This window comes from Microcaecilia unicolor, chromosome 4, assembly GCF_901765095.1.
Source record: "Microcaecilia unicolor chromosome 4, aMicUni1.1, whole genome shotgun sequence".
Taxonomy (NCBI): Eukaryota; Metazoa; Chordata; class Amphibia; order Gymnophiona; family Siphonopidae; genus Microcaecilia; species Microcaecilia unicolor.
The window spans coordinates 196,184,136-196,197,838 of NC_044034.1; the positions used below are offsets into that span (position 1 = coordinate 196,184,136).

The following is a 13,703-nucleotide window of genomic DNA, read 5'->3' on the forward strand; positions in this document are numbered from 1 at the left end:
AGAAGGATGTAGGCAAGGGCAGGCAGCGCTCCGGGCAGGAAAGAGGGGGCTCTTTCCTGCCCCGAAGACGTCATTACACCACCAGGGAAGATGGTAAGGAAGAGGAGGGGAGGGGACTATGTGACAGGAGAGGGGAAAGGGGGCGGAATGAGGATCCGAAAGGGGCAAGACAGTGGGCGTGACGGGGCTGGCGACATGTGTCCTCTTTTTCAGAGGACACAAAATGATAACCCTAGAACAATGCAATTACAAAGCCTTTCAATTTACCTTTTCCCTCTGTCTGTGCTAGCGCAGAGGTATCCATAAACTCCACACCCACCTCCTTTGGCTTGCTCTCTGATTCCCATTGCATTAAATCCTCCCCTCCCCCCTCTCCAGCTGTCCACCCTCTCCTTGATCAGTATCCATCCACCAATCCTCCCCCACCCTCGGCCCCCTGGGACACCCTTCCTCCTGACGCTTCCCAGAAGGCTTCTGTCCCTGCCATGGTACCTGGGAGTTGCAGTCCCCCTTCCTTTCTCTAGTCTCCAGCTATCCCTGCCCCTCAGTGATCCACCCGGCCCCGGGAACTCTGGGATTTGTAGTGAAGATCCCTCCGACAGGGTCGGGTAGCCTTGCCTCTTCCCTGAGCTGCCTCCTGTGTCTCCTCCTCACAGTAACTATGGTTTGGATTCCTCTTTCCCACATGTCAGCTTAGAGGGAACAGTGCTCAGCACATAAATATAGGTGCTAAGTTATAGAATAGTTATAGACAGAGCACAATCCCACTTACTCTTCATATTTGTATTGCCATTCATTTCCAGACACATCATAGGTGAAAAGCTTTGGGCTCCATTCTGTGCCATTCTCTTTCCTTTCTCGTGTGCCTTTTCTCTGAGCCTCTTCTAGCATATATTTCTCTTCTGTTGCCTTATTTTGGTCCCCTTCATTTATTGCACTGGTGACATGCTCCCAGAGCCTGAAACAGAAGAAAGATGAGATAAGTAATCTAGAACATACACCAGGGAGAGACAGAACCTCACTGATGGTGCACAGTATCCTCCATGCTGACCAGCTTAAGCAAGTTTAGTGGAAAGTTTGAACTTTTTGCTAAAGGTACAGAATATAGAGGTATGTTTACTAAAGGGCGTTAGAATTTGGAATTAACTCCATAAAATATACCCTCAAAAAGTAAAAACTCCATGAGGGTATGTTTTATGCAAGTTGTACATTAATCCTGTCACAGACTGTAGTGCCTCTCTATCTTTAACAATCTTTTAGAAATTGCTCTGAAAGGTTTCTAGAGGGCAGTAAATCAAATACTAATAAACGTGAAACGTTGAAACTTGAATGTAGTCATTAACTTGCAGTAACTGCTAGGATTTAACACGGGGGCATCTAGCAATTCATATGTAGGAGGTACTTTTTTTTGTGTCCAAGTATATTTATTAACTTTGAAAAGTACAAAGTACAAAAAACAAACTGTGTACAACAGAAATACTCAAATAGAGAGTTCAATGAAACCAAGCAGTACAAAGAAGAAGAATTTGCCAGGTGAAGTTGCTGGATGTGAAAATAAAAATAAATAAATAAATAAATCAATCATCTTTCAGGTACAGTGTCTAAAAAATATCAGAAACATAACAAAGCTATTAAGTAAGTACAGTGCAATCCGCTTAAGTGCAAGGATCTGGGACCAAAGAAATGCGTGCACTTAACCGTTGTGACCCAAAGAAGCTTGACATCTGATAAACGTATGTACAGTACTGTTTATTATTATACATACAGTATACAGTCTCCGTTAACTGACGTTAGGCTTACTTGAAGTAATCAGTTATAGTCATCTGTACACTATTGGGTCTGTGAGTTCACAGTCGCACAACAGCTCATGGTTCGGGATAAGGTATCTTGCAAGGATACTTCACAAACAGGGAAGGTAGGGTTTCTGGATAGTGAGGTTGCACAACAGACCATGGTAGGCCAGGTGCCTTTAAATACAACTAAAGATCAGACAAAAGATGGGAAATCAATAGTGTCAAGCACTAAGCATCATGCAAATAGGAACAACAAACATACTCTGAAATGTCTATATGCAAATGCTAGGAGTCTAAGAAATAAGATGGGAGAGTTGGAATAACATAGTAACATAACATAGTAGATGACGGCAGAAAAAGACCCGCACGGTCCATCCAGTCTGCCCAACAAGATAAACTCATGTGTATACCTTACCTTGATTTGTACCTGTCTTTTTCAGGGCACAGACCATATAAGTCTGGCCAGCACTATCCCCTCCTCCCAACCACCAGCCCCGCCTCCCACCACTGGCTCTGGCACAGACCGTATAAGTCTGCCCACCACTATCTTCGCCTCCACACCACCAACCAATATATTGCACTAAATTAAAAATTGGATATAATAGGCATTACTCAGACCTGGTGGAAGGAGGATAACCAGTGGGACACTGTCATACCGGGTTGCAAAGTATATCGTAGTGATAGGGTGGACCAGACTGGTGGAGGGGTAGCATTGTATATTAATCAGAGCCTTGACTCAGATAGATTACAAATTCAGCAGGACACAAATCACACCTTTGAATCATTGTGGGTTAAAATTCCATGTAGAAAAGGGAAAAGGATAGTGATAGGAGTGTACTAGCGTCTGCCTTGCCAGGATGAGCAGGAGGACGCAGAAATGATAAAAGGAATCAGAGACGCAAACAAAATGGGCAATGCGATAATAATGGGTGACTTCACTTACCCAAATAAAGACTGGGCAAATGTGACATCAGGACACGCTAGAGAGGTACAGTTCCTTGATGAAATCAAGGACAGCTTTATGGAGCAGCTGGTGCAGGAGCCAACGAAAGAAGGAAAAATTCTAGACTTGGTCCTTAGTGGAGCGCATGATCTGGTGGGGAACGTTATGGTACTGGGGCCGCTTGATAACAGTGATCATAATATGATCAGTTTTGATATCAATCTTGAAGTAACTATACATAGGAAGTCAAATACGTTAGCGTTTAACTTTAAAAAAAGGAGACTATGATAAAATGAGAAGAACAGTTAAGAAAAAACTTAGAGGAGCAACTGAGAGGGTAAAAACTGTACAACAGGTGTGGATGCTATTCAAAAATACCATCCTGGAGGCCCAGGCCAAACATATTCCACGAATTAGAAAAGAAAGACGGAAGTCCAAAAGACAGCCGGCGTGGTTAAAAAGTGAGGTGAAGGAAGCTATTAGGGCTAAAACAAACGCCTTCAGAAAATGGAAGAAGGAACCGTCTAAAAAAAATAACAAGAAGCAGCGTAAGGAGTGTCAAAACAAATGCAAGGCGCAGATAAAGAAGGCCAAGAGGGATTACGAAAAAAAGATAGCAGTAGAGGCAAAAAAAACATAGTAAAAATTTTTTTTCGGTATATTAAAAGCAGGAAGCCGGCAAAAGAATTGGTTGGGCCTCTGGATGACCAAGGGGTAAAAGGGGTGATCAAGGAAGGAAAAGACGTAGCGGAGAGATTAAATTAATTCTTTGCTTCAGTCTTCACCGAGGAAGATTTGGGTGGGATACCGGTGTTGGAAATAGTCGGAGAAACTTACTGAATTCACGGTAAACTTGGAGGACGTAATGGGGCAGTTCGGCAAACTGAAGAGTAGCAAATCACCTGGACCGGATGGTATTAATCCTAGAGTACTGATAGACCTGAAAAATGAACTTGCGGAGCTACTGCTAGTGATATGCAATTTATCCTTAAAATCAAGCGTGGTACCAGAAGATTGGAGGGTGGCCAATGTAACACCGATTTTTAAAAAAGGTTCCAGGGGAGATCTGGGAAATTATAGACAGGTGAGTCTGACGTCAGCGCCAGGGAAAATGGTAGAGGCTATTATTAAAAACAAAATGACAGAGCACATCCAAGGACATGGATTACTGAGACCAAGTAAGCATGGCTTTAGTGTGGGGAAATCTTGCCTGACCAATTTACTTCAATTCTTTGAAGGAGTAAACAAACATGTGGGAAAAGGGGAGCCGGTTGATATTGTGTATCTGGATTTTCAAAAGCCGTTTGACAAGGTGCCTCATGAAAGGCTACAGAGGAAATTGGAGGGTCATGGGATAGGAGGTAATGTCCTATTGTGGATTAAAAACTGGTTGCAGGATAGGAAACAGAGAGTGGGGTTAAATGGGCAGTATTCAAAATGGAGAAGGGTAGTTAGTGGGGTTCCACAGGGGTCAGTGCTAGGACCGCTGCTCTTTAAAATATTTATAAATGATAATAATAAAGAGATTTAAACATAAATGATTTAGAGATGGGAGTAACTAGCGAGGTAATTAAATTTGCTGATGACACAAAGTTATTCAAAGTCGTTAATTCGCGAGAGGAGTGTGAAAAATTACAGAAGGACCTTACGAGACTGGGAGACTTGGCGGCTAAATGGCAGATGACGTTTAATGTGAGCAATTGTAAGGTGATGCATGTGGGAAAAAAGAACCTGAATTATAGCTACGTCATACAAGGTTCCACGTTAGGAGTTACGGACCAAGAAAGGGATCTGGGTGTCGTCGTTGATAATACACTGAAACCTTCTGTTCAGTGTGCTGCTGCGGCTAGCAAAGCGAATAGAATGTTGGGTATTATTAGGAAAGGTATAGAAAACAGGCAACAAAAATGATAGTGGGGATGGGACGACTTCCCTATGAAGAAAGACTAAGGAGGCTAGGGCTTTTCAGCTTGGAGAAGAGATGGCTGAGGGGAGACATGATAAGAGGTATATAAAATAATGAGTGGAGTGGAACAGGTGGATGTGAAGCTTCTGTTCACGCTTTCCAAAAATAGTAGGACTAGGGGGCATGCGATGAAACTACAGTGTAGTACATTTAAAACAAATAGGAGAAAATGTTTCTTCACCCAACACGTAATTAAACTCTGGAATTTGTTGCTGGAGAACGTAGTGAAGGCGGTTATATTGGCAGAGTTTAAAAAGGGTTTGGACAGTTTCCTAAAGGACAAGTCCATAGACCGCTACTAAATGGGAAAAATCCACAATTTCGGGAATAAAATGTTTAGAATGTTTGTATGTTTGGGAAGCTGTCAGGTGCCCTTGACCTGAATTGGCCGCTGTCGGGGACAGGATGCTGGGCTTGATGGGCCTTTGGTCTTTTCCCAGTAATGTATTACTTATGTACTTATGAGTTCCATAGACTACGTCTGCCAGACGGTAAAAACTGTCATAGCACTGACATCCAGTGGCCTCCAGATAGGCCCGCATGGTATTGAGACTCTCCAGCGCTCTTGCAAAAGTGACAGGAGGAGGTTGTTGAATTTCGTCAGCATGTGCCTCGCTGTTCATTTCATCCTCTGTTTCATCATCAGCTGTTGTTGCCTGTGTGTAGGCGCATATCTCGACATCAGTGCTGTCTTCAGCTGTTTGTAGATTGTAATCAACAGCTACATAGCGATTAAACTCTTCTTCAGTAACACCAGCTGGGATGTCAATATCCTGTTCGTCTGATGCGTTTGCAACAGCTGCATTTGTTTCGTCCCTCTCTTCATCCTTAACAAAGCTTGCCCACTTGTAGCAGTTCACAATGGTTGCCTGTGTAACATGATTCCAGGCTTCTTTCTGCATATGTAGGGAATCCAACAGTGATAGATTACGAGCCAGTTCAACAGAACGTTTAACCTTCCCAGTCTGGTCATCCATAACGCTCATCAGACAATGTAGCACAACAGCCCGATAATGTTGTTTGAAATTGGCTATTATGCCCTGATCAATAGGTTGGATCAGAGAGGTAGTGTTTGGTGGCAGGAAGACCACCTTGATGTTAGACAGCCTGACATCATCCCTGTGTGCAGCACAATTATCACAAAGCAACAAAATCTGCCGCTCTTGTGCCTGCATTCTAGTGTCTAACTTCTTTAGCCACTGCTTCCAAATTTGCCCAGTCATCCATGAATTTGTGTTAGCCTCGTATGACACAGGAAGTCGCTTAACTTTCTTGAAGCAATGGTGCTGTTTGCTCTTTCCAATGACGAGGGGTTCCAACTTCTCACTCCCATCCATATTGCAGCAAAGGAGGATTGTCAGTCGGTCCTTCGACGTTTTATCTCCAGTAGTTTCAGCATGTTTGAATGCAAGTGTTCCATCAGGAATCGCTCGCCAGTAGAGACCGTTTTCGTCAGCATTGAAAATATCACGAGGTGCAAACTTGTTCAAGATGGTAGGAAGAACTGAAACAACCCAATTTTGAATAACTTTGTGTCATCAGCAAATTTAATTACCTCACTAGTTACTCCCATCTCTAGGTCATTTATAAATATGTTAAAAAGTAGCGGTCCCAGCACAGAGCCCTGGGGAACCCCACTAACTACCCTTCTCCATTGAGAATACTGTCCATTTAACCCTACTCTCTGTTTTCTATCTTTTAACCAGTTTTTAATCCACAATAGAACACTACCTCCTATCCCATGATTCTCCAATTTCCTCTGGAGTCTTGTGAGAAGGACGCCCATCTCCCGATTTGTGTCGAATGATGGGTGTCCCTCTCTTTCGAAAATAAGCGTGAAAGTCATCAGCGTCTTGTTTCTCACCATGCTGTTTCTTGAATTTTATGTTATTCCTTTCCTTCCATCTTTCCAACCATCCAACAGTGGCTTTGAATTCAGTTAGTCTAAGACTTTCAGCTAGCTGGTTAGCTTTCTCCATAAGCAGAGGACCACTGATAGGAAACTGTCTGCTCCTGACTCGAGAAAACCACCGAAGAAGAGCATCTTCTACCTCCTTAGCGTTTTCGTTTCCGTTGTGGATTTGTATTGTTGTGCCAGTATTCCAGAAGCTGTTTTTTCTGCTTCAAGACACGTGAAATTTGACTGGGATTGACACCATATTCTTAAGCAATAGATGCTTGACTTTGTTTTCTAATTTTTTAAGAACTTCTATTTGTTCAGCCAGTGTTAAAGTCTTACAGTTCCGACACGATGAAGATGACCCCAATGTACACTCTAACAACATTCTTTCGCTTATTCTGCCTGTGGCAGTTAAAGGGGCAGTAAATTTGAAATCTTATTGGTTGTCACACGCCAATCGGCTTCCATATTCCATGCGCGAGCTTATGCGGAGTCTTTCCTGCAGAGGATGGCTCTCTCATTCTCCCTGTCTCCTCAGCTCGAAACCTTGGGGTCATCTTTGACTCTTCTCTCTCCTTCTCTGCTCATATCCAGCAGACCGCCAAGACCTGTCATTTCTTTCTTTACAACATCCGTAAAATCCGCCCCTTTCTTTCCGAGCACTCTACCAAAACCCTCGTCCACACCCTTGTCACCTCTTGTTTAGACTACTGCAATCTGCTTCTTGCTGGCCTCCCACTTAGTCACCTCTCCCCTCTCCAGTCGGTTCAAAACTCTGCTGCCCGTCTCATCTTCCGCCAGGGTCGCTTTACTCATACTACCCCTCTCCTCAAGACCCTTCACTGGCTCCCTATCCGTTTTCGCATCCTGTTCAAACTTCTTCTACTAACCTATAAATGTATTCTCTCTGCTGCTCCCCAGTATCTCTCCACACTCGTCCTTCCCTACACCCCTTCCCGTGCACTCCGCTCCATGGATAAATCCTTCTTATCTGTTCCCTTCTCCACTACTGCCAACTCCAGACTTCGCGCCTTCTGTCTCGCTGCACCCTACGCCTGGAATAAACTTCCTGAGCCCCTACGTCTTGCCCCATCCTTGGCCACCTCTAAATCTAGACTGAAAGCCCACCTCTTTAACATTGCTTTTGACTCGTAACCACTTGTAACCACTCGCCTCCACCTACCCTCCTCTCTTCCTTCCCGTTCACATTAATTGATTTCATTTGCTTACTTTATTTATTTTTTGTCTATTAGATTGTAAGCTCTTTGAGCAGGGACTGTCTTTCTTCTATGTTTGTGCAGCGCTGCGTATGCCTTGTAGCGCTATAGAAATGCTAAATAGTAGTAGTAGTAGTAGTTATCAGTGGTGCACTAAACCGAAGTTTGTCCCCATAGAAATTGATGGTGTCAAAAATGGGACCAAAGTACGGAATGCATTTAAACAGAGTATGCGCTTATCCAATGTACACTTAAATGGAGTGCACTGTATTTAAATATTGGACATATAGGATTCCAAACTAGACCATACTTTAAGTGCCATGATGAAGTTGCAATACAGATTGCCATCAGAAATGAATATTTAAAAGACAGTATCTTTCCAATTGGATAGTACGGATTTTACAGCAACTGCTAATAAAATGTTAAGCAATGTCATGTTTATTCAGAGAGGTGTCCAATGGCAGACCAATCATATCAGGTTTTGGCACACTCACGGAAGAAATATCTGGATTCATAGAGGGAATTCTGAAACCTCTCGTACACAAAACTAACAGCTTCATACAAGACACCACAGACTTTCTGAATAAATTGAAAAATATCAAGCAACTACCACCTAACACCCTTCTGGTCACGATGGATGTAGAATCACTATACAGCAACATTCCACATGCGGATGGCATAGCTGCATGTGGAAGACTCCTAAAAAAATCCACACTGGACCATCAATACTCACCAGAAACTATTACAAAATTAATCAAATTCATTTTAACTCACAACTACTTCCACTTTAACAATGATATCTATCTACAAATAATGGGCACTGCGATGAGCACCAGGACAGCACCCCAATATGCCAACCTTTTTATGGCTGAGCTGGAAGAGACATTTCTGAATACACACCAGACCAAACCTCTAAAATACTACCGGTACATCGATGACATTTTTATGATTTGGACGGAGGGTGAAGAAACTCTGAAACAATTTTATTCTGCCTTCAATACATACCATCCTACAATCAGATTCAAAATTGACTACTCCCCAGAAAAAGTCAATTTTTTGGACACCACGGTCTCAATCAGTGATGGCTGTATACAAACATCTATATACAAGAAACCCACAGACAGATGCAGCTACCTCCACAACTCCAGCTTCCATCCTTCACATACAAAAAGATCCATCATTTACAGCCAAGCCACAAGATACCACCGTATCTGCTCTGACCCAGGGGACAGAGACAGACACCTTAAAAGCCTGACTGCATCCTTCAAACAGAAAGGCTACAACCCCAAAATAATCTCCAAGAATATTGCCTCCTCCCTCAAAACACCCAGGGAGAATCAGCTACAGTACAAGGAGAAAAAATCCACAGACAGAATCCCCCTTGTAGTGACATACAATCCAGAGCTCAAAAACTGAGGAAAATCATAAGAGATCTACAACCTATACTCCAGGAGGATGAATTACTGAAAGAGATATTCCCATCCCCACCAGTACTGGCCTTCCGACAGCCACCCAACTTAAAACACAAGCTAATCAGAAGTAAACTTCCATCACAGACTGAAAAGGAACAGAAGGGCACACTTCCCTGTAATTTATCCAGTTGCAAACTATGCCAAAATATTTCACAGGACTCCACAGTCATCCACAAAGGAAAGATATTCAACATAAAGGGATCTTTCTCTTGCTCATCTTCCAATGTGGTATATATCATTCAGTGTAAAAAATGTAACGAAGGATGCTATATTGGAGAAACAGGCCAGATGCTTAAGACAAGATTCAATTTACATAGACATCACATGAACAATGCTGGTGCCAGTAGGGTTCCCACACCTGTTGGTCAACATTTTACAGGACCAGGACACTGTACCAGTGACTTCACAGTGAGAATCCTGAACGGTAACTTTAAAACCATACAAGAACGTAAGACCTTTGAAGTCAGAATGATTGAATATTTTAACACCCAACAGAAAGGACTTAACAAGGATCTGGGGTTCCTAGCCCATTATAAACCATAAAGCTGTATGTCTCTGTTGATCACCCCACCCCTCACCTATCCACACCCATCCTGTTAGAATATCAATGATATGCTTTGATGTCCCCATGCATATCTCCTACCCACCCCCATCCTCCCACCCTGTCAGACTGTCATAGTAATGCTTGAATGTTTTCACTTATATACACTGTCAGCTAGCACATTTGCTTATTTCCAATCTGACGAAGAAGGGCAACCTTCAAAAGCTAATCAAGAAATGTATTGTTATGTCCAATAAAAAAGGTATCATCTTATTTTCTTTTCCATGTTTTATTTTGTTTGATTTCTATTGATAACCTTAAGAGTGGACTAACAAGGCTACCACACTCCTCTACTTAAGATGGTCGTCCAAGAAATTTCCAGAAGTATTTCCATTGTTCTGATGTTAGTTTGTGTTCCAAATCTAGTTCCCATGAATGCATGAGGCCAGATTTTGAGGAAGATTCTTTTGATATCAAAAATTTGTATATGTTAGAGGCCATATGACCAGTACTAAGTAGTTTCTCAACAAAGGAAATTATAGTCGGTTGTAGTGAAGAAAGTATCTTAATATTTTCATTTCTGCAACCATCGAAAAAACTGATTAAAGGATAATAGTATTTACTCTGCAATAAAGAAAAGGAATGCAGTGTTCTATTGGATAATAATTGATCTATATAATATATGCCTTTGTTATACCAAGTTAACCAGAATATATATGATTTATTGATTTTAATAATGGGATTACCCCAAATTATGGAGTGTAATTTTATTTATTTAACGCATTTATACCCCACATTTTCCCACCAATAGTAGGCTCAATGTGGCTTACAAAACCATAGGGCAAACTACATTTCAATTAAATAACAATGTGATATAGTTCAGTAAAATAACATAATAATGTAATTAAAAATAGTAAACGTATAGGTATTGTAAAGAACAACAGAGATAATAAGAGTGAATAATAAAGGTAAGGGTCCATGGAATTTGCTGTAACAGCAAGAGGTAAATTGAGTTGAGTCATGAAGGTAAGCCTTCTTAAACAGGGTGGTCTTCAGTAATTTCCTGAAATTTAGGTGGTTCTGAGTTAATTTTAAGATTTTAGGTAGTGCATTCCAGGGGCGTAGCCACGGGTGGGCCTGGGCCCACCCACTTTGGGCTCGGGCCCACCCAGCAACGGTGCACCAAACTGTGACTTTTCCCTTCCTGCTGCTTTCCCTCCTCCCAGCCACCCGCTGGCGCACCGCAGGGTTTTGTTCCCTCCCTGCTCCCTTCCCTGTCATCCAGGGCCGGTCCAACCCGGTAAGCATAGCAGGGGGGCGCCGCTGCTGCCGCTTACCTCAGCAGCTCCTGGACCCCGAAGGCGTAGATTGGTGGGGGGGGCAAGGAGAGAGTCTTGTTACCGGAAGTCGCAGCGGCGAACTGTAGGGCGCTAGTAGTAAAAGCATAAAGCAGTCAGGCTCAACTCCGTCCTTCCTTTCCCTGCCCTCTCTGCGTCCCGCCTTCCTGATGTCATTTCCTTTTGGGCGGGCGGGCGGGACGCTGAGATGGCAGGGAAAAGAAGGACAGAGTGGAGCCTGGCTGCTTTATGCTTTTACTACCGCTGCGACTAGAGAAGGAATGGAGGAAGGAAGCCAGCCATTTGGGAAATCTCTGTTTCCACTCCCCCGCGCAGCTGTCGCCGTTCGCTCAAAACACAGCAAGCAAACCTGTGAGCTGCTGCCTGCATCCACGTTGTCGTTCTTTATTGAGGGGTGGTGAGCAGAGAGAAGGAGCAGAAGATGGATGGGACTGGGAGGGGTGGTGAGCAGACGGAAGGATGGGACTGGGAGGGGTGGTGAGCAGAGGGAAGGATGGGACTGGGAGCGGTGGTGAGCAGAGGGTAGTGCTAGGTGGGGTGGAGGAATAATTGTTCGATGTGGGGGGAGGGATGGATGGAGAGATGCTGCAAGGGGAAAGAGAGGGAGAATTGTTGGATATGGATGGGATGGGATGGGGAGAGGGAGGCAAAGGCTGCATACGAGTGGTAAAGGACCAGAGAGAGAAAAAAGTGTTGGACATGGAAGTGGAAGGAAAGGAGGGAGAGATGAGAGGGGAAATGTTGAACATGGCATTGAGGTGAGGGGAAGGAAGGATGGAGAGATGCTGTGTGGCATGGGGAGGAGAGTGAGATGTTAGACCAGGGGCTCAAGGCAGGGAGAGGGAGAAAAGTTGGACATGAAGGTGGAGGAGAGGAGAGGAAAGGAAAGGAGAGATGCACAAGCGGGGGAGTGGAGAAAGAGGGAAGATGGATGGTAGGGAAGAGAAAGGGAAAGATGCTGAACAATGGGGGAGAGAGATGGGACAGGAAGATGCTGGTGGTGGGAGGTAAAAGGGATAGGGAGATATCAGGCTACAAGGGTGAGGGTGGGAGAAAGAGGGAACAGATGCCGGGGTGGAGGGAGGGAGACACTGGGAATGGTGGAAAGTATGGCCCAGGGAGTGGAGATGGCAAGGAAATAAATGAGAGAACAGTGATTACAGGGGTAGAAATATGGTAATGGTGTGTAAATAGAAGATGGAAAGGAATGATAGGCTGGGAAGGAGAGAGATGGGGAATGGGAGAGCTAGTGGGTGAAAGGAAATGGAAATGTGATAGATATCTGAAAAGTAAAAAGAAGGAAAAGATTTAGAAAGAAGATGAAATTTGAGTGTACAGAGGCAGAAATGAAAAAAAGAAAGAACGGAAAGAGCTAAAATGGAAAAATCAATATTTCAGAGGCAGGTGTAGTGAGGAAATGAAATGACAGGAAAAAAAAGACAAATGTACAGCCGCTTGAAGAATTAGCAGAAGACAGACAGGAAAGCGGGAAAGAGAAATTGGAACCAACACAATGGAAAAATAAAATGTCCAAAGGTAGAAAAATCATTTTATTTTGAATGTTTTAAATGGAATATGTTAGCTTTGGGAAATGTGCATAGTGGATGTCTTTTTATTGTGTTAAGTAGAAAAGGAAATGCGCTTTTGTTTTTCTCCAGTGTTGCAGTGCATGCAGAGGTTCCCAGTTCAATTTTATCTACATATTTTTATTTCTAATTTGTGATCCCTTGTTCTGTAATTTGTGAGGGTCTGTCAGTGTGACTGTAACGGCAGATGAAGAGATTGGAGAGGAGAGGGAATTGGGGGAGGGGCTTCTTTATTTTCTGCCCTGGTCACCAGCATGGTTAACAGCAGCCCTGACCCTTGCTGTGGCTAGTGGGGATCCCCAAGCCCTGCCAGCTGGGGAACTCTTCCGGGGCTGGCCGGAGCTGCCTTCCGCCGAGCTTGGCAGATGGGGGCAGCATCCTGGAGCCACTGACAACTAAGCATGTATGGGGTGCTGGCATCAGTGGCTCAAGGAGTTGCTACTGCCTGCTGGGCTTGTCGGGGAGGAGCTCTGGCCATCTCTGGTGCAGGTCCCCAGCTGACAAGAGATTGGGGATCCTCATCAGCTAAAGTATTTATACTTTGAGTTGGGGAAGTGCTGGGGGAGAGGGGGGAGAGAAAAAATTTTGTGCCCACCCACTTTGTGCTCAGGCCCACCCAAAATTGGTTGTCTGGCTACGCCACTGGTGCATTCCATAACTGTGTTCCTATAAAGGAGAAGCTGGATGCGTAGGTAGACTTGTATTTGAGGCCATTGCAGTCTGGATAGTATAAATTTAGGTAGGATCGGGAAGAACTGGAACTGTTTCTGGGTGGAAGGTCAATTAAATTAAGCATGTATCCAGGAACTTCTCCATAAATAATCCTGTGAATCAAGGTGCAAACCTTGAAGGCAATGCATTCCTTAATGGGGAGCCAGTGTAGACTTTCTCCAAGGGGTTTGGCAGATTCGAATTTAGATTTACCAA

At 43.7% G+C, this 13,703-nt stretch overlaps 1 protein-coding gene across 1 annotated transcript in view; it reads right to left on the reverse strand.

Moving 5' to 3' along the window:
* Window positions 1-768: 768 nt before the first annotated feature.
* OSBPL5 (oxysterol binding protein like 5) overlaps window positions 769-13,703 on the reverse strand; it is a 102,518-nt gene continuing 89,583 nt past the window's right edge. The window contains exon 5 of the mRNA XM_030202451.1: window positions 769-958. Within this exon, the coding sequence (XP_030058311.1) occupies window positions 769-958 (190 nt within the window). The remainder of the gene's footprint in view (window positions 959-13,703) is intronic.